This window comes from Procambarus clarkii, chromosome 32 (assembly GCF_040958095.1).
Source record: "Procambarus clarkii isolate CNS0578487 chromosome 32, FALCON_Pclarkii_2.0, whole genome shotgun sequence".
Taxonomy (NCBI): Eukaryota; Metazoa; Arthropoda; class Malacostraca; order Decapoda; family Cambaridae; genus Procambarus; species Procambarus clarkii.
Window position 1 is genome coordinate 15,764,255 of NC_091181.1, and position 22,447 is coordinate 15,786,701.

General features: G+C 44.2%; 1 protein-coding gene across 1 annotated transcript in view; it reads right to left on the reverse strand.

Moving 5' to 3' along the window:
- Nucleotides 1-13,970, reverse strand: part of LOC123759277 (uncharacterized) — a 32,195-nt gene extending 18,225 nt beyond the window's left edge. The window contains exon 1 of the mRNA XM_069334814.1: nt 13,943-13,970. Coding sequence (XP_069190915.1) covers nt 13,943-13,970 — 28 coding nt within the window. The remainder of the gene's footprint in view (nt 1-13,942) is intronic.
- Nucleotides 13,971-22,447: the final 8,477 nt, after the last annotated feature.

A 22,447-nucleotide genomic window follows, 5' to 3' on the forward strand; every position in this document is an offset into this window, starting at 1 on the left:
CTGATCTAACAACTTCAAAGTCTCAGTCAAGTCCTGCAGGTGTTCCTCAAACGTCCTGGAATATATCACAACATCATCCAGGTACGCTAAAGAATGCCTACCCAGTACCGGACTAAGGATAAAGTTGATGGCCCTCTGAAACGACGAAGGCGCTGTTTTCAAACCAAACGGCATCCTACGGAATTGATAAGTGTGCCTACCATCCGAGAATGCTGTTTTTTCCCTATCTTGTTCTGCCACCGGAATCGCCCAATACGCCGATTTTGCGTCAAGAGTTGAGAAATACTTAGCAGCACCACCAGACCAGTAACACAGAGCAATGATCGAGGTCTGGATCGATCACGCTAATTAATCAACCTTGGGGGCTTGATCCCCACTCGATGACTGTGGAAACTTAAGAGTGTGAAATTAATTACACGGGAATGATTCGAGGTTAGAATCGATGTTAGAATCGGCGCCCAATCCAACTCTGCCCCGTGTGGACCACGTGACCAGGACAAGTGTACACATAAAACACATGGAAATAATAAAAATGCAATTTAATAACTAATTAATTTATTAAAAGAAAAACTAAAACAAAATCTAAATATGTTCACTCCCTGTCACTTTAACACTCCCTACTGGACCTGAATGGCAATGAAGACTATTCTATAAATAACCATAGCAACTATACCTTGGGCAACCAGCTAAAGATGTTGGGCTGGTCTTGGGGAGAGGTAAGATGTTTGACCTCTCCCAGCTGCTCTGGAGACCACATTGATCTATCCCTCGTCTGGTCTAGCCCAGACTAGAGCATTGTAACCTTCCGCCTCGCTTACCCCAGTTACTTAGCAAGGTTTAAGTTATAACAATTAACCTCTGTTTGCACTGAATTGATCTAGACTGGTTGAATTATTTTACTGAAATTAAATTACACAAGCATCTAACGGCAGAGCTGTTCCCGATCACAAAAATGGTTATTAAAACTTTGAGAAATAGTAGACCTGTCAACCCTGATGACCTATGACCGCCGGTCACTCCGCCTTACAAGTTAGATCTGATTCGTGACGTCACTGATGGTGACTTAAACTCAATAATTAGAATACTCTTGATATTGTATCCAGTACTATTATACAATACAATTTTAATGCAAAATGAATAAAGGCTAATTTCTCTAAATTACTGAATACTATAGGATGGTTCATTATACAAAACTATGAACAAAGATGCCCGCCATTTGTGACTCAGACCTGCTAATTCCCAGGGGACTGGGCGTTGTTGAGAGATCAGGTCCCTACTCGAACTTCTGGAACCTTCTGGAATAATTCTTACAACAGCCTAGTTTGTTACAAAATGGCTACTAAAGTTCAACCCGAATAAATATAAAGTAATGAAACTAGGCGGTGGAAACAGGAGGCCAGACACAAGATACCGAATGGGAGATGAAGTCCTACATCTCCAATTCTTTAGAGAGAAAAATCTAGGAGTTGATCTCACACCAAAGCTGTCTCCTGAAGCCTACATACAAAAGAATAACATCTGTGGCATATGCGAAGCTAGCTAACATCAGAACTGCCTTCAGGAACTGATGTAAGGAATCATTCAGAACCTTGTATGTAAGCCAATCCTGGAGTATGCGGCCCCAACATGGAACCCATTCCTTGTCAAAGGAACGTTCCTAAGTTGGAAAAAAATTCAGAGATATGCCGCTAGGCTAGTCCCAGAACTAAGATGCATGAGTTACGAGGAAAGGCTGCGTGAAATGCACCTCACGTTGCTGGATGACAGGAGAGCTCGGGGAGACATGATCATTACCTACAAAATTCTGAGAGGAATCGATAGGGTGGATAAAGATAAATTGTTTAACACTGGGGGGGGGGGGATACGCAAACAAGGGGACACAGGTCCCTGTAGATGTCACCAGCGTAGTCCCACAGGGTTCAGTACTAAGACCCATCCAGTTTCTAATATATGTAAACGATCTATGTAAACGGGTAGGCTCATCCTCCTGTGGGGTAGTTGCCATGGGGTTTAGAGGGACATGTGGTTGGGAATGGAGGGCTTTGATCTTGCCCGAGCCTTAGATCTTGTCTTGTGTGTGTGTGTGTGTGTGTGTTTACTAGTTGTGTTTTTACGGGGGTTGAGCTTTGCTCTTTCGGCCCGCCTCTCAACTGTCAATCAACTGTTTACTAACTACTTTTTTTTTCTTTTTTTCTTTTTTTTTTTTAACACCACACACACACACACACCCCAGAAAGCAGCCCGTGACAGCTGACTAACTCCCAGGTACTTATTTACTGCTAGGTAACAGGGGCATTCAGGGTGAAAGAAACTTTGCCCATTTGTTTCTGCCTCGTGCGGGAATCGTACCCGCGCCACAGAATTACGAATCCTGCGCGCTATCCACCAGGCTACGAGGTCTTGTGTGTGTACTCACCTAGTTGTGTCTGCAGGATCGAGCATTGACTCTTGGATCCCGCCTTTCGAGCATCGGTTGTTTACAGCAATGACTCCTGTCCTATTTCCCTATCATACCTGGTTTTAAAATTATGAATAGTATTTGCTTCCACAACCTGTTCCTGAAGTGCATTCCATTTCCCCACTACTCTCACGCTAAAAGAAAACTTCCTAACATCTCTGTGACTCATCTGAGTTTCAAGCTTCCATCCATGTCCTCTCGTTCTGTTACTATTCCGTGTGAACATTTCGTCTATGTCCACTCTGTCAATTCCTCTGAGTATCTTATACGTTCCTATCATGTCCCCCCTCTCCCTTCTTCTTTCTAGTGTCGTAAGGCACAGTTCCCTCAGGCGCTCTTCATACCCCATCCCTCGTAGCTCTGGGACGAGTCTCGTTGCAAACCTCTGAACCTTTTCCAGTTTCATTATATGCTTCTTCAGATGGGGACTCGATGATGAGGCGGCATACTCTAAGACTGGCCTTACGTAGGCAGTGTAAAGCGCCCTAAATGCCTCCTTACTTAGGTTTCTGAATGATGTTCTAACTTTTGCCAGTGTAGAGTACGCTGCTGTCGTTATCCTATTAATATGTGCCTCAGGAGATAGATTAGGTGTTACGTCCACCCCCAGGTCTCTTTCACGCGTCGTTACAGGTAGGCTGTTCCCCTTCATTGTGTACTGTCCCTTTGGTCTCCTATCTCCTAGTCCCATTTCCATAACTTTACATTTGCTCGTGTTGAATTCTAGTAGCCATTTCTCTGACCATCTCTGCAATCTGTTCAGGTCCTCTTGGAGGATCCTGGGTGTGTGTGTGTGTGTGTGTGTGTGTGTGTGTGTGTGTGTACTCACCTAGTTGTGTTTGCGGGGGTTGAGCTCTGGCTCTTTGGTCCCGCCTCTCAACCGTCAATCAACAGGTGTACAGATTCCTGAGCCTATTGGGCTCTATCATATCTACACTTGAAACTGTGTATGGAGTCAGCCTCCACCACATCACCCCCTAATGCATTCCATTTGTCAACCACTCTGACACTAAAAAAGTTCTTTCTAATATCTCTGTGGCTCATTTGGGCACTCAGTTTCCACCTGTGTCCCCTTGTGCGTGTTCCCCTTGTGTTAAATAGACTGTCTTTATCTACCCTATCAATTCCCTTCAGAATCTTGAATGTGGTGATCATGTCCCCCCTAACTCTTCTGTCTTCCAGCGAAGTGAGGTTTAATTCCCGTAGTTTCTCCTCGTAGCTCATACCTCTCAGCTCGGGTACTAGTCTGGTGGCAAACCTTTGAACCATTTCCAGTTTAGTCTTATCCTTGACTAGATATGGACTCCATGCTGGGGCTGCATACTCCAGGATTGGCCTGACATATGTGGTATACAAGGTTCTGAATGATTTTTTACACAAGTTTCTGAATGTCGTTCGTATGTTGGCCAGCCTGGCATATGCCGCTGATGTTATCCGCTTGATATGTGCTGCAGGAGACAGGTCTGGCGTGATATCAACCCCCAAGTCTTTTTCCTTCTCTGACTCCTGAAGAATTTCCTCTCCCAGATGATACCTTGTATCTGGCCTCCAGCTCCCTACACCTATCTTCATTACATTACATTTGGTTGGGTTAAACTCTAACAACCATTTGTTTGACCATTCCTTCAGCTTGTCTAGGTCTTCTTGAAGCTTCAAACAGTCCTCTTCTGTTTTAATCCTTCTCATAATTTTAGCATCGTCCGCAAACATTGAGAGAAATGAATCGATACCCTCCGGGAGATCATTTACATATATCAGAAACAAGATAGGACCGAGAGAGTGTGTGTGTGTGTGTGTGTGTGTGTGTGTGTGTGTGTGTGTGTGTGTGTGTGTGTGTGTGTGTGTGTGTGTGTGTGTGTGTGTGTGTACTCACCTATTTGTACTCACTTATTTGTGCTTGCAGGGTCGAACATGGACTCTTGGATCCCGCCTTTCCAGCTATCGGTTCTTTACAGCAATGACTCCTGTCCCATTTCCCTATCATACCATATTTTAAAAGTATGAATAGAGTTTGCTTCCACAACCTGTTCCCCAAGTGCATTCCATTTTTCCACTACTCTCACACTAAAAGAAAACTTCCTAACATCTCTCTGACTCATCTGAGTTTCCAGTTTCCACCCATGTCCCCTCGTTCTGTTATTATGTGTGAACATTTCATCTATTTCCACTTTGTCAATTCCCCTGAGTATTTTATATGTCCCTATCATATCCCCTCTCTCCCTTCTTTTCTGTAGTGTCGTAAGGTTCAGTTCCTTCAGATCCTCTTCATATCCCATCCCTCGCAACTCTGGGACAAGCTTCGTCGTAAACCTCTGAACCTTCTTCAGTTTCCTTATGTGTTTCTTTAGGTGGGGGCTCCATGATGGTGCGGCATACTATAAGACTGGTCTCATGTAGGCAGTGTAAAGCGCCCTAAAAGCCTCTTCACTTAGGTTTCTGAATGAAGTTCTAATTTTCGCCAGTGTAGAGTACGCTGCTGTCATTATCTTATTTATATGTGCCTCAGGAGTTAGACTAGGTGTCACATCCACTCCTAGGGCTCTTTCTCGAATCGTTAAAGGTAGGCAGTTCCCCTTCATTGTGTACTGTCCCTTTGGTCTCCTCTCACCTGATCCCATTTCCATAACTTTACATTTACTGGTGTTGAACACCAGTAGCCATTTCCCTGACCAACTCTGCAACTTGTTTAAGTCCTCTTGGAGGATCCTACAATCCTCGTCTGTCACAACTCTTCTCATTAATTTTGCGTCATCCGCAAACATTGACATGTATGATTCCACTCCTGTAAACATATCATTTACGTAAATTAGAAAGAGGATTGGTCCCAGCACCGATCCTTGAGGTAATCCACTTGTTTCTGTTCGCCAGTCCGACTTCTCGCCCCTTACCATTACCATCTGGTTCCTTCCTGTTAGGTAGTTCTTCACCCATACTAGGGCCTTTCCACTTACTCCTGCCTGCCTCTCAAGTTTGTATAGCAGTCTCATGTGCGGTACTGTATCAAAGGCCTTTTGGCAGTGAAGAAATATGCAGTCTGCCCAGCCTTCTCTGTCCTGCCTTATCCTTGTTACTTTATCATAGAATTCTAAAAGGTTTGTAAGGCATGATTTTCCTGTCCAGAACCCATGTTGGTGCTTGTTTACAAACCCATTGCTCTCCAGGTGCTCAACAAGTCTTAGCCTAATTATTCTTTCAAGTATTTTGCAGGGGATGCTTGTCAGTGATACGGGTCTGTAGTTAAGTGCCTCCTCCCTATCACCTTTCTTGAAAATCGGTACGACATTTGCCTCCTTCCAGCCACTGGGCAATTCTCCCGACATAAGTGCCTCATTAAAATCATTGCCAGCGGCACGCTTAGAGCCTGCACTGCCTCTTTTAGTATCCACGGTGATACTTTGTCTGGCCCAACAGCTTTATTTGCATCCAGTGTTGTCAACGGTTTCATTACCTCCTCTGCTGTCACCTCTATATCTGTTAGTCTTTCATCTAGGGTAATAGCTTCTAACAATGGGAGCTGCTCAGGCTCGGTTGTGAACATTCCATGGAAACTTGCATTCAGTACCTCGCAGATTTCCTTATTTCCTTGTCGCTTTCTATATATGCCCTTTCTGTTTTCCTCAGTCTTGTCACTTGGTCATTTACCGACATCTTCCTTCTTATATGGCTATGTAGTAATTTAGGTTGCTTTTTCGCTTTGATTGCAATATCATTCTCATAATTTCTTTCCGACACTCGTCTTATGTTAATGTAATCATTCCTTGCTCTGTTACATCTAATCCTGTTGTCCTCTGTCCTTTGTCTTCTGTACTTCCTCCACTCCCTCCTGCTTCTCACCTTTGCTTCCTGACACTGTCTATTAAACCATGGGTTATTATATTCCCTCCTGCTTTTTTCCTTTACTGTTGGAATAAATCTCTCTTCAGCCTCCTTGCATTTCCATATGACTTGGTTCATCAAACCTTGCACTGTTTTTCCTCTAAGTTCTTCCTCCCACTGCACTTTCCCCAGGTAGTCCCTTATCCTTCTGTAGTCCCCTTTTCTGTACTCATGTCTCCTTTCCCGGAACTCTTGTCCTTTGGTCACAATTTTAAGCTCCATCATGTAGTCAAAGACTAGGACACAGTGGTCACTGGCTCCTAGTGGTATTTCATGTTCCAACTGCTCGATGTCTTCTACATTCTGGGTGAAAATGAGATCTAATAGGCTGGGCATATCCCCTCCTCTTTCCCCTAGTATCTTCCTTCACATCCTGTGTTAGGAAATTCCTGTCAATTACGTCTACCAGCTTCGCTCCCCAGGTCTCCTCCCCACCATGGGGATTCCTCATTTCCCAATCTATCTCTCTGTGATTTAGGTCCCCCATGACCAGCAGCTTCGCTCTCATTCTATGCGCTATTGTTGCTGCCCTCTGCAGTTCATCTATACATGCCTTGTTGCTGTCCTCATACTCCTGCCTGGGTCTTCAACTGTTTGGTGGGGAATTGTAGAGTATCAAGATTACAATCTTCTTCCCATCCACTGTCAGAGTTTCATGTATGGAGCTCGTGCTTTCATTGGTACCCAGATTTTCCAGATCGTCAAACTTCCTTTCCGCTTTATTAGGAGTGCCACTCCTCCTCCCTGTCTCTGTGTCCTTTCTTTTCTTATCACCTGGTACCCCTCTGGAAAGATCGCATCCGAGATCATACCATTTATTTTAGTTTCCCCTATTGCCACTATGTCTGGGTCTGCCTCACTAACTCTTTCTTTTATCTCTTCTGCTTTATTGGATTGGTGTACCAATCCAATAAATCAGCATTGGTGCATCAAATCAGCATCAGCATTGGTGTACCAAACCTTGAGACTCTTCTTGGAAACTCTGGTGCCAGAGTTCCCCTTTTCACCGGGGGGTCTGGGGGGGGACCGGGGGGGTTTCTGGGGGGCGAGTGGGGGCTGTGGGGGTGTCTGAGGGGGGTGCCTGGGAGTGCCTGGTTGGCGAATGGGGTCTGGGCATCTAGGGGGGTAGGAAGGGCATGAAGGGTTAGAAAGTTAGGGAGAGTCTGAATAGCATAGGGGGGTTGAGAAATAGAGTGAGACTGAGTCAGATAGAGGTTGAGAGGTTGGGGGGGAGAGGGATATTGAGGGCAGAGGGCTGAGAGGAGAATGGAGCATGGGTGCTGGGAGTGGAAGAGAGGGTGTATTAGTTAGGGGGGGAATCGGGGGTAGGTGGGGGTTTTGGGGTAGAAGAGGGGAAGGGGGAGATGGGGGAAGGTGTTTGGGGGTCACAAGGTGAGGGGGTTAAATGTGGGCTGGAGGTGCATAGGAGGGGTGAGGGTTGGGTGGGGTTTGGGGGTGAGTGGAAGAGGGTTGCAGTGGGAGCTGGGATGGAGTAGATGGAATTGAAGGCAATGGGGTAGAAGGGGCAGTGGAGTAGGCGGGGGTAGTAAGGGAGGGGGGATGGGAAGGTGGGTTTGGGGAGGGCATGGCTTGACCCACTGGGGTCGTTGACAGGTGTGATGTAGCAGGGGCAGGGGAATCGTTGGGGAGGTACAAATGTGGAAGGGGCAGGGAAGTTTTGGGGGGATGAAGCAGGGAGATTTGGGGGACTGAGGCAGGGGGGAGGTATAGGAGGGCTCAGTTGGGGAGGATGCGACCTGGGAGGTGACCTGGGATGTGACTTGGGAGTTGAGACTACCTGAGAGGCTATTTCGGTGTCGTGCTTGCCATCTATTCTTGTGGGCTATTTGCTCATCTTTCGTCATTAACCTCTCTATCAACACATTGTAATGGGTTTCACTTCCTCTGAGTAAATGCTTGTTCCTCATTATGTACTCCACAGCCTCCTCATTGGAGAATTGCACCAGAACAGGTCTATTCTTGGTACAATTGTAACGTCCAACCCAGCGGCTGATATCCACCTCGTGTTCTGCCATTCCTGCTCCAATACATCTCAATATCTCATGCAATTCATATTTTTCCGTCTCTATCCTTTCTTGTCTTGTTGGTGCCCCAGATTCGAATAATCCATGTATTATAATAGACCGTCTCCTCAGTAATTCATTGTCATGCTGGTAGCCTGTCCCCTGGGAATTCTCCATCCCAACCACACTCACTAACCCATCCCCCACTAATCCTCTGTCCTTAGCCATTCTGTTAATCCTTCCTAATTCGTTTGTGATCCAAGCACATTCCTTTTCCCAGTCCTCTCTTCCCTTCCTAATCTCTTCCTGAATATAGAGCATAAGCTCTTGTTTCTGCCTCTCTACCGCATCCTGTATTTGCTGAAATAACTCGCTTTTAATCCCTTGGATTAGATCCTCCATCCAATCGCTCCTTCTCTCTACAAATTTCCCTATTAATTTATCTATAAATCTGTCCTCCTCCTCGTCCCTGCTGGTGATTGACCTTGAACCCCTTCCTGATCTTGTCATTGCAGTAACAACCTAGCCAAAAAGGCACTCCTCAATACCTTGCACAATCTGCAGCACAAACAGGCGAGAAAGTACTCCACGCGGTTGGTCAGGTGTGAGGCCCCCATGTCCCGGCGTCTCTGCTGGTGAGGTCACTAATAAGGCTCCGGCTCCACAATTTCGGCTCCATAATTTCACAATACCACAATGTACTCAACAATTATTTTCAGTGGTGCTGTTTCTACAGTTTTTCTTCACTTTCTTGTGGTTTGAGTGAGCTTACTAGTTATTCAATCACTTATATACACTCATATACGCATATACACTGATTATCCCTCCCAATTCACTAGCTTCGCAAGAGCTTCCCAGACCCTTCTGCCCACCGCGGCTGTCTGACCTCAACTCTGTGTGTGTGTGTGTGTGTGTGTGTGTGTGTGTGTGTGTGTGTGTGTGTGTGTGTGTGTGTGTGTGTGTCTGTACTCACCTAGTTGTGCTTGCAGGGGGGGGTTGAGATTCAGCTCTTTGGTCTCGCCTCTCAACTGTCAATCAACACGTGTACAGGTTTCTGAGCCTATTGGTCTCTATCATATCTACACTTAAAACCGTGTATGAGTCTGCCTCTGCCACATCACTTCCTAACACATTCCATTTATTAACTTCTCTGACACTAAACCAATTATATTTAATATCTCTATGGCTCATTTGAGCACTCAATTTCTACCTGTGTCCCCTAGTGCATGTGCCTCTTGTGTTAAATTTACTGTCTTTGTCTACCCTATCAATTCCTTTGAGAATCTTGTATGTGGTGATCATGTCCCCCCAAATCTTCTGTCTTCCTGCGACGTGAGATTTAACCCGTACTCTATCCTCATAGCTCATGCCCTTCAGTTTGGGCACTAGTCTGGTTGCGAACCTCTGAACATTCTCCAATTTAGTTATATGCTTGACGAGATTTGGACTCCATGCTGGAGCAACATACTCCAGGATTGGTCTGACATACGTGGTATATAAGGCTCTGAAGGATTCCTTACACAGGTTTCTAAAGGCTATTCTTATGTTGGCATACCTGGCATATGCCACTGATGTTATCCTCTTGATGTGGGTTTCGGGGGACGAGGTCTGGCGTGATATCAACCCCCAGGTCTTTCTCTCTCTCTCTGATTCTAGAAGAATTTCATCCCCCAAATTATACCTTGCATCTGGCCTCCTGCTCCCTACACCTATCTTCATTGCATTACATTTTCTCTGGTTAAACTCTAACGACCATTTGTTGGACCTTTCTTTCAGTTTGTCCAGGTCTTCTTGAAGCCTCATGCTATCCTCCTCAGTCTTAATCTTTCTCAAGATTTTGGCATCATTAGCAAACATTGAGAGAAATGAGTCTATACCCTCTGGAAGATAATTTACGTATATCAGAAACAGGAAAGGTACGAGTACAGAGCCCTGTGGGACTCCACTGGTGACTTCACGTCAATCTGAGGTCTCACTCCTCACAGTAACTCTCATCTTCCTCATCATAACTCTCTATTACTTAGGTACTCCCTTATCCACTGACAACTGACAAGTGTGTTTGTGTGTACTTACCTAATTGGGCTTGTAGAGGTAGAGCTCTGGCTCTTTGGTCCTGCCTCTCAACTGTCAATCAACAGGTGTATAGGTTCCTGATCCTACTAGGCTCTATCATATCTACACTTGAAACTGTGCATGGAGTCTCCCTCTGCCACATCACTTCCTAATGCATTCCATTTGTCTACTACTGACACTGCAAAAATTCTCTCTAATGTCTCTACGGCTCATTTGGGCAATCAATTTCCACCTGTGTCCCCTATTGCGTGTTTCCCTTGTGTTAAATAGTCTGTCTTTATCTACTCTATCTGTTAGTACTCAAATTGTTCGACGGTTGGGGATAGCCAATCCAATCAAGTAAGCCTCTGACGTCATTCTCTACAGAGATCTGGTACTAGCCGTTCTGGTGATGAGACAGTGTCTCACAGACCTCAGAGTAGGTAGGACCCCGGCAGATCAGATATATACTTTGTTACCTTCCTCAATAAACTTCTGAAGTGATCGACTGTGTATTACCTACTACCTGGCAAGAACCACATATATCCAAGGAGGTAACATATACTGGTAGCAGCAGTGGAATCCAGAATTAATTTTCTGGGCATCGAAAATTCAAGTACCTGCATAGATAGCCACGTGTTTCCAACCGCCACCGCCCACGCATCAATATTTATCAAATATTGCACCAGTCCGGGGTCCTACCATCAGCCACTACTCTAGGTCGACGTTGTCAGAAGTAAGGCGCAATATTGCAAGTGAGAACGAATTTTCATCAGTGAGGGGGAGAGTAATTAACCGCCAGTAATTTTTTAATATCCCACGCCATCTTGGAACCTGTGCCACCATCACAATCCTCACCCAAGCCGACAACATCAAGCCTTGTGAGTGTTCTAGCTACTGTAATCGCCATCAGTCATCGTCGCAAGTATCAACTGATCATCGTGTGTGTTGTAGTTCTTTGAGAATAATTGATGGACTGCAATTGTCTGACTTAAGTGTCGCCACCTGGCCTCCTCTCACCATCGCAACAGCCCCCTGCTACATCATTTTGATGTGAACTCCTGCCTAGAAAATTGTGCTTCCTCCACCGCCATCGACGCAATATCGTCGTCTCAGTGTTTATCGTCACGCTCCCAACATCAATTTCCAGTGTAGGGTCCCACAAGACGAATGGTCACTGTGCTAGGAGAAAGGGAAGTAAATCAGGCGGCCTTGGAAGGGTTCAAAATTACGAGAGAGGAGGTCAAGAGACACCTGCTGGATCTGGATGTTAGAAAGGCTGTTGATCCAGAAGGGATCTCGCCATGGGTACTGAAAGAGTGTGCAGAGGCACTTTGCTTGCCACTCTCCATAGTGTATAGTAGGTCACTGGAGACGGGAGACCTACCAGAAATATGGAAGATGGCGAATGTGGTCCCAATATACAAAAAGGGCGACAGGCAAGAGGCACTGAACTACAGGCCAGTGTCCTTGACTTGTATACCATGCATGGTGATGGAGAAGATCGTGAGAAAAAACTGGTATCACATCTGGAGAGAAGGTACTTCGTGACAAATCGCCAACATGGGTTCAGGGAGGGTAAATCTTCCCTGACTGGCTTAATAGAATTCTATGACCAGGTGACAAAGATTAAGCAAGAAAGAGAGGGCTGGGTGGACTGCATTTTCTTGGATTGTCGGAAAGCCTTTGGCACAGTACCGCATAAGAGGCTGGTACATAAGCTGGAGAGACAGGCAGGTGTAGCTGGTAAGATGCTCCAGTGGATAAGGGAGTACCTAAGCAATAGGAAGCAGAGAGTTACAGTGAGGGGTGAGACCTCCGATTGGCGTGAAGTCACCAGTGGAGTCCCACAGGGCTCTGTACTCGGTCCTATCTTGTTTCTGATATATGTAAATGATCTCCTGGAGGGTATAGATTCATTTCTCTCAATGTTTGCGGACGACGCCAAAATTATGAGAAGGATTAAGACAGAAGACGACTGTTTGAGGCTTCAAGAAGACCTAGATAAGCTGAAGGAATGGTCGAACAAATGGTTGTTAGAGTTTAACCCAACCAAATGTAATGTAATGAAGATAGGTGTAGGGAGCAGGAGGCCAGATACAAGGTATCATCTGGGAGAGGAAATTCTTCAGGAGTCAGAGAAAGAAAAAGACTTGGGGGGTTGATATCACGCCAGACCTGTCTCCTGCAGCCCATATCAAGAGGATAACATCAGCGGCATATGCCAGGCTGGCCAACATACGAACGGCTTCCAGAAACTTGTGTAAAGAATCATTCAGAACTTTGTATACCACATATGTCAGGCCAATCCTGGAGTATGTAGCCCCAGCATGGAGTCGATATCTAGTCAAGGATAAGACTAAACTGGAAAAGGTTCAGAGGTTTGCCACAAGACTAGTACCCGAGTTGAGAGGTATGAGCTACGAGGCGAGACTACGGGAATTAAACCTCACTTTGCTGGAAGACAGAAGAGTTAGGCGGGACATGATCACCACATTCAAGATTCTGAAGGGACTTGATAGGGTAGATAAAGACAGGCTATTTAACACAAGGGGCACACACACTAGGGGACACAGGTGGAAACTGAGTGCCCAAATGAGCCACAGAGATATTAAAAAGAACTTTTTTTGTGTCAGAGTGGTTGACAAATGGAATGCATTAGGAAGTGATGTGGTGGAGGCTGACTCCATACACAGTTTCAAGTGTAGATATGATAGAGCCCAATAGGTTCAGGAATCTGTACACCTGTTGATTGACGGTTGAGAGGCGGAACCAAAGAGCCAGAGCTCAACCCCTCACAAACACAACTAGGTGACTACAAGAGCTTCGCGCACGGCCGCTAGGAGCGCTGCCTGCCGCCGCACCACTTGTAAACAAACCCTGCATATGCTCTTCACGCACCTTCACGACATTTCACCTATTTTGGCTACTGGTGATTCTCAAGAACTGCACCCCCGATATAAGTAATTGATTGATGAGCCTTCATGTGCCGTGTTCTAACAGTGATTTACATAATAATATCCACAACATCCCATGTATTAACCATTCAGTGACTTTAAATATAGGAGCTGGTTACATACTCCACCCACAGTTTCTCCGAGTCATTTTCAATATTCCTGCTTCTCACAGTAATTTCATTGAGTATTAATTTTGCTACTAGAGTGTTATTAGTAAATTCAGGTCCAAAGAAGTAAGAAATCCTTGTTTTAGTAGCAGTTAAGGAATTGCACTATATACATTTTTTTTAATTTCTCCAGACCTAAAATTGAAATTTATTCCTTCAATATTTCACATTATAATCTTACCATAGCAATATATATATATATATATATATATATATATATATATATATATATATATATATATATATATATATATATATATATGTATGTATGTATATATATATATATATATATATATATATATATATATATATATATATATATATATATGTATATATATATATATATATATATATATATATATATATATATATATATATATATATATATATATATATATATATATATACCTGTGTCCACTTTCTGTGCTACATCCATATTTCCTGTATTGCCACTTGTTGTGTTGTATTATTTTTCATCAAAATTGCAATTGCACTCAACAGTTTTGTAATTTAATTTGCAGTGCTTAGCCTGGCTTAATTAATTTATATACATCTAATTTCAGCCATTTTCATACCAGATTGCTAATTTAATTTCCAATTTTGCTTGTTTTGAATTATTTTGGTGCCTGGCCCAATTTAATAATTTTATTTCTGTTATTCCTTACATTAGCCAAGTTATGATATTTTATGAGTATTTATTTTTGTGTATTCTATTTCTGATGCCTGGTGCACTTAATTAAATTCTGCGTTCAAACATTACTTCCACAGCTGTGACAATGCCTTCCACTGTTGCTACTTCTTCTGCCTCCAATGGAGCAATTGCTTGTACTACTGTCTAGAGGTCAGCTCAGGAAATGGCTATTCCACTTTTTGCAGGCGAATCCTGCTTGTTAGAGTCCTGGTTTAGCAAGGTTGAGGCAAAAACCAAGGTCCGTTTTTCTGATCCTACTGATGCCGAATATTTGGCAATTGCTCGGTCAGCCGTTGACACAACCAAAAGTGATGCACGTTTTGTCGTAGATGAGAAATCCATTGTTAGCCTCCAGTCATGGTCAGAATTTAAGGATTTCTTTCACCGGCGCTTTGATAATATTTTTTTAAACAAAGGAGACCTCGACCCGTATAGATTAGTAAAGAAAATTGCAAATGCCACCATGCAGCCTGGTGAATCGTTTAATGCGTTTACTAGCCGTCTCGACCGGTACCTGTATGCCTTGGAGACTGCCATGCTTAGTTCCTCAAGGGTCGATAAGGACAAGACACTCATCCCAGGCTATGGCCAAAATGATAGCATTTGGGTCTTTAATTAATTTTGCCCTAGAGCATACTAAACCGATCATCGAGCAACAAAATTTTGATGTTAAAGATGAAATTGGTGAAGTGTATGAGGCTATCAATAATGCCACCGATAAGCTAGCTCCCCGAAGTGTTCAACTGTTGCCATCCTCTGACACTGTGAATGTAGTAACAAGCACTCAGTATCCTCCCACAAACTCTCAAAACTCTTGGTTGCAGAACCGCACCCTTGCTCATAGCCCGCATTCCAGTTCACCTCCCCATAAGTTGCCGAAACGCCATAGCCCACAACCATCCACTCCTTCATGATGGCATTGTGATAAGACTAACCACCTTGGATGGGACTGTTGGGCCGCTCCTCAATCATCAACCGTAGACAATTCCCTCAGTCCCCTCATCAATCTAATAATTCAAGGCTCCCATATTGCAAGCACCATAAACAAGTTGGTCATCACACTGCAGATTGTAGAGCTAGGCAAAGGACATCCCCACCTCGTAATTCCCACGGTCAGTCTTGGCGAGGCGCACAGCATCCTAGACATTATAAAAACTCTCGTAATAACAACTTCCAGCCCAGCCATAATACAACGTCCAATTATAATAATCGATCACAGAATTCTGGAACACAAAATGTTCATTCCATGTCGTCGGGAAACTCCCAAAGCCATCCGCTAACCAATTCAAATTAGCCAGTCCTAGTGCCCTCCTTGTGTACTCAGTAGCTACCCGAAATAGATTTGGACACTTGACAGAGGAGGACACTGACTCTCGACCAGTTGTAGATGTTGACGGAACTGCAGTGTATTTGATGCAGACGAGATGCAGACGTCCTAGACAACATAAATCAGAAGTAGTAACATGTCCAGTCTCAAGTGATGGCCCCCTTGTCCCAGCCATTGTACATGGTAGAATTTTAAAAGTCTTTCTTATCTCTGGTGCAAAAGTTAATATTTTCAAGCCCTCAGCTCTTATGGATATTGCAATTAACCACCCTACTCTAGTAAGAAAGTCACCCATATCTTTTCTAAGTGGTGTTACAGGAAACACAGTAAAAGTTCACGGAGAAATTGATCTTTCACTGAAGTTAGATGACATCACACTTTCTATAACCTGTTTAGTTGTTGACTATATCCCTTTTCCTGGCGACATTCTCCTAGGTCTGTACACCATGATTGATGAGAATTGATGATTGATTGCATTGTTTCCCCATCGTTGGAACATTAGTATCAAAGACCATGTCATACCCTGGTGTAGCATGTATCGACAGGGCCATGAGTTCAACCTTCAATCAGACTACGTTAATTTTGTCAACTCCCGCCTTGCTAGTGTAGGTTTGTCAGATCCTTATCGCAGTAGCATATTTGAGAAAACAGGCACTCGATTGAAGCATCGTAGTTGTACAGTTGTTAAGGAGAGTGAGTATTGAGACCTTCTGGAAGGGGACGCCCTACTGGGTTATCGTTGTCGTGCTCGACTAGCTGCTTCCATCTCTGAAGTCAGTGGTTCCACGGCTACTGACACTGTGCTGCACTCTCATTCTCTCACCAGAGTAAGAGTTAAGGTTCAGGGAGTGCCTGCGTTATCGGATGTCATTGCGGAAAGTGATACATGTAAAGTGAACGGCATGTTTGTTGAACCCTCCTGGCACACAGTGCAGGTTGGTACCGTTACACTGTATATTGCAAACACTAGTAATGCCAACATCCATCTCCAGTCTGGCACCCATGTTGTAGATTTTGCCCGTTACTCGAATGATGTCTCCATGGAACATATTGTTTGTACTCTCACACCAGGAGAACAGGGATCTCAGCCAGAGGTGCAAGTGCTACACCTCTGTCCTACTGACTTCCCTGTCTCTGTGGTTCAGCTTTTGGAAATTTTGAACAGGAATAGAGCTGTTGTTGCTCTACTAGGAGAAAAGTTAGGTGTCACTCCTCTTATTACACATAAAATTCCCCTTGAACAAGGAACTATGCCTGTTAATGAACCAGCATATCGTTTACCCCATTCTCAGAGAGCAGAAGCTGATAGACTCATAGAGTAAATGTTACAGAGTGATGTAATTGAGTCGAGTAATTCGCCATGGAACACTCCATTTATTCTTGTACCAAAGCAAGATGGTACTTGGAGACCTGTAATCGATTATCGGAAGCTTAACAGAGTAACTATACCTGATCGTTTCCCACTTCCAGTGCTAAATGATTTGTTGCAAAGTATAGGTCGGAACAAAGTATTCTCAATGTTAGATATGTTGCAGGGTTTCTGGCAAATCCCCCTTGATGAGGAAAGTAAACAATTGACAGCCTTTAGTACTCCCAATGATCATTTTCATTAAAAAAAATGCCATTTGGATTGCAGAGTAGTCTAATAGCCTTTTCATGGCTCATGACGAATCTATTGCATAGATTGATAGGAAGTACTCTTCTAGTATACCTTGATGATCTCATAATCATTTCGCAAGATGTTCAGACTCATTTCCAGAATCTTGAGAAAGTACTTGCAAAGCTCGCAGAAGCTAATTTAAAAATAAAACTTGCAAAATATTCATTTTTAAAGAAGATTAATTTCTTAGGTCCTACAGTTACACCTTCAGGCATTACATTGAATGAATAAAAAATTAATGCTGCCCGTGATTTTCCAATGCCTCGTACCGCAGAAGCCGCAGAAGCCACAGAAGCCGTAAGACAGTTCACAGGTCTTGTAGGATTTTATCACTCGTTTATTACTGGATTCTCTATTATAGCCGCTCCACTTTACAAGTTGCAAAGGAAAGATTCCATTATTAGAATTCCATTAAGCCTGTAAGGCAAGATTTACACTCCCTGAACCCATGTTGATGGTGTGTCACAAAGTCCCTTCTCTCCAGATGTGTTACTAGGTTTTTCTCACGATCTTCTCCATCACCTTGTATAGTATACAAGTTAAGGACACTGGCCTGTAGTTCAGTGCCTCTTGTCTGTCACCCATTTAGTATATTGGGTCTACATTAGCCGTTTTCAATATTTCTGGTAGGTTTCCTGTCTCCAGTGACCTACTATCCACTATGGAAAGTGGCAAGCAAAGTGCTTCTGCATACTCTTTTCAATACCCATGGTGAGATTCCGTCTGGCCCAACAGCCTTTCTTATGTCCATATCCAACAGATGCCTCTTGACCTCATCTCTTGTAATTTAGAACCCTTTCAAGGCGGCCTTGTTTACTGCCACCTCTCCTAGCGCAGTGACCTCACCTCATTCTATTGTGAAGACCTCCTGGAACCTCTTGTCGAGTTCTTCAAACACCTCTTCGTCATTCTTTGTGTACCTGAGTGTGTGCGTGTATACTCACCAAGTTGTACTCATCTAGTTGCGCTTGCAAGGGTTAAGCTTTGGCTCTTTGGTCCTGCCTGTCAACATTCAATCAACAGGTGTACAGATTCCTGAGCCTACTGGGCGCTATCATATCTACATATGAAACTGTGTATGGAGTATGCCTCCATCACATCACTTCCTAGTGCATTCCATTTGTTAACTACTCTGACACTTAAAAAATTCTTTCCAATGTCTTTGAGGCTCATTTGGGTATAAGTGTTCACCTGTATCTCCTTGATCGTTTTCCCCCCATGCTTGGTTTGCCTCATGAATGTTTTGCCTCTAAATTTACCTCATTTAGTGCAGGGACTTCTTGTTCTTTTGTGCAGTCCTCCTGGAATCTCTTGTTGAGTTCTTCACACACCTACTGGTCATTCTCTGTGTGTCTATTCTTCCCTTTTCTCAATTTCATCACTTGTTCTTTCACTGCTGTTTTCCTCCTGATGTGACTGTGGAGCAGTTTTGGTTGGGTATTAGCTTTACTCGCGATGTCATTTCCATACTGTGTCTCTGCTTCTCTCCTCACTCTGAGGTACCCATTTCTGGCCCTTTGGTATCTCTCCCTGCTCTCTGGCGTTCTGTTATTACTGTAGTTTCTCCATGTTCTTCTACTCTTTTGCTTCGCTACCTTACATTCCTGGCTGAAACATGAATTCTTCTGTTGCTTTTTGTTTTTTCTCCTTTTGGACCAACTAATTTTATTGAAAGACGTCAAAGAATGTCTGTCTGGTGACTGAAGACATACTTGGAAGAGCAGCAGGTAGAAACCTTGAGTGCAGCAGCCACTATGGCTGAAGAGTATATCCTGACGCATCGGCCCTCTACCAGGTATGTTCCGAAGATCTACCCAAAACTATTTGGCAAGCATAAACCGCAAGAAGAAAGAACCGTCCCACAGTGCTTTGAAGACTTCCCCAGGTAGTCCACGGCAGACTAGTCCTAGCAGTCCAAAACGACTTTGTCCAAGGAGGAACATAGTGTGTTGGACTTGCGGGCAGAATGGGCACATTGCCTCTAAGTGTCGAGCCAGGGCAGGTAACGACCCACATAGGGAAGTAATGCTGGTGAATTGTGTGACACCATCAGTAAACACCCAGTCTCTAGTGATGTGTAGAGATCAGGATTGTTTGCCCCTTACACTTCGAGAGGGTATGCGTCGAGTGATCATACTGGTAGGTCTGTGATAGTGCTCAGAGATAGTGGAGCAACCCAGTCTCTGATCGTGAGAAACTCATTACCCGAGGAAGTGTCTATTGATGGGAAACAAAGGGTTATTTTTGATGGGTTTCTCTCGACACGGTACGTTGCCCCCTTATTGGATGTACACTTGCAATCACTGTATTTCAGTGGTAAGTGTACGTTGGCAGTAGTTGATCATCCACCTATAGAAAGGGTAGAGGTCATACTGGTCAACGACTTGGCATTGGGTAACCATTCCATGATTATGGAGGATCCGGTTGGAGAGGTGGTAAAACCTGAAGAAGTAGAGTATGTTAGATCCCTGGCCGAGAAGCATTTGGATTTAAAAGATTTGTTGAACCCTACTTCTACCCAACAGATTGTTAAGAGCACTCCAGCGAACTCTCCTAACTCTATCTCGTGAACAGAAGCATTGGGCTAGAGTGACCAGGATAACTGAGCCAGAGGAGGAACCTCGCGTGCAAGCACCCACAGATACCCCAGAGTCTGGAGCGATGGCAGGTAACCAGTACTTGCAGTATGGTAAGGTACAGTGCTCATGAAACCGACTAAGGACTTCCCAGACGTCAGAGGTATGTGCACAGGTTCTAGTGCCCTCCATGTTCCAAACCAGGCTAATAGAAATGGCCAGTTATGGACACTGCAGGCTTGTGAAAGTTATTCCTCGTTTTGCCAAATGTTTCTTAATGGTATTTTGTATTTTCCTCATGTTTGCTCTACAAGAAGTGACCAAGGATTAATGGACAGACCAGCAGACGAAAGCACCCATAAGCATTGTGAAGCGATATCAGGGATAGGACACCCACCCCATGATTGTTCTGGTCGGAAGAAGGGATCGAAAGGTGATTGAGGATTTTGGTAGTACATAAAATGTTTTAATGAGTGACCGTTATAGACAGATTGACATCCCTCGTGTAATTGGTGGGCCTAGAACCAAATTATACGGAACGTTGGTTGACCTGACGTTAGAAGAGCGAACGCACTCCTCATAAGCGTACAATCACTGTGGGAATATGCGCAGACCTAGTCATCGGTCAAGACGTTGGTGCGTATTTCCAGGCTATACTTGTTAACCAAAGTCATCATTTTCCTGTATTCCAGATTCCTGTCTCCCTGAAGGACCGCCAGATTAGGACAAGAAACACCTGCATACAACCACCAGCGGTACCACGACGGAGGCGATGTTTGCATTTCGCCACAGGTTTTCGATTTTCCTCAGAGCATCGGTGCTTACATTAAGCAAGACGTGCAATATGGCCCCACTATGGACAAGCACGTCAGTTAGATCATTACACCATGGTCTTGGCTGTCACTTTAGTCACGACATCTCTATTCATACATTTCCCAGAGCAGGACACTCACCTAACATTGGTCATCTATTTGTATAAGTTTGATTGTTTTTACTCAAGCATACTAATTTGGTTTATTTTATTTTTAAAACCTAAACCAAATTCTTTTTCGTGGGGAGGTATTACGGTATCGACACAATCGTCGAAGTGTAGAGTGGCAATTTCAGCGCCATCTACGAGTCTGCACTCAAACTCCCCTGGTATTTGACTGTATGGGGACAACACCATTTGTTGGTGCTGGCGTGGCAGCGATGAATGGCTCCTGTTTCCTACCTTAGCCAGAAAGAGAGGTCGATGTGGATGACCTCTGGTGAGTGGCGTGTCAAGATCAGCTGCATCTAAGTTGTGGCTAAAAGTCACAATATCAACTCTTTGGTGAACGAGTGTTACCCCCCCCCCCATTGTTTTCCCAGTGTCCTGTCCATCTAATTAATTATGCTTTTATGTCCACAGAAGTGACATGTGGAGGCGATGGTATTGAGGAAGGCAGTTTACCTTGAGCAGCCCACGAACCCTTAGCTTGGACCCGCAGGAAGACTAAGTAGCCGCCTTTGATATAAGCAGTGTGTTAGCTGCTGGTATACGCAGTGTTAGTGAAGAACGGCGTACATCGGAATTGGCTATTAAGGGTTACAGTGATGTGCCTAGCGTGAAGTGCTACTAGCGAGCTGCAAGAGGCTTCTGCCAGGGGTTAGCTACCCCAGTATAAGTTTGTTTGGGACCCTTGTCAGCGTGTTGCTGAAGCCCTTTGCCAGTGCGTACCTGGAGAGCGAAGGTGGGGTGTAAGTGCATTGTGATACTGTGTGGTTGGACTGGCCCATGTAAAAGGTGAACTCGCCAGTGTTGTCCAGTACGAGTGGATAAGGTACTGGGACGTAGTAATCACTGGAGTTGGTGAACACTGCTAACGCATTTTTGTCCTGCGTGAAAGAGACACTGTTGTACATAAGTGTAGAAATAATCTATTTATATATTTATTTAATGGTGATAGTGAATATATTGGTGAAGGGAATTGTCTTGTTTATCCCCCTCTTATTTATGCATTGCACTACTACCAGCCCTTGAAAGCATACTACCGACTTGGGGTTGGATTATATAAAAAAGGGTATAACATCAAGAACCCAGTTACTTGCCCATAGTGGCCATAACATTTTCTCTATTTGACTCTTGCAGGATTTCACCTCCCAGATGGTACCTTATCTTTAGTCTTCTGCTCCCTTCGCCTAATTTCATTACTTTGCACTTTGCTGAGTTGAACTTTAGTAGCCATTTTCTAGACCACTTATCCAGCCTGTCTAGGTTGTCCAGTAGTCTCTGTCTATCATCTTGATTCTTCTCATAATTTTTGCATCATCAGCAAACATTGAGAGGAATGAGTCTATACCCTCTGGAAGATCGTTTACATATATTAGAAACAGGATGGGTCCACGTACAGAGTCCTGTGGAACTCTTCCAGTGACATCTCGCCACTCTGATGTCTCCCCTCCTCACAGTTACTCTCTGTACTCTCTGTTCCCTGTTGCTTTGATTCTCCCTTATCCACTGGAGCACCTTACCTCTTACTCCTGCCTGTTGCTCCAACTTTCGTAACAGCATTTAAGGGGTACTGTGTCAAAAGCTTTCTGACAGTTCAAGAAAATGCCGTCTCCCCACCCTTCTCTTTCTTGCCTAATTTTTGTTGCTTGTTCATAGAATTCTATTAACCCTGTGAGGCACGAT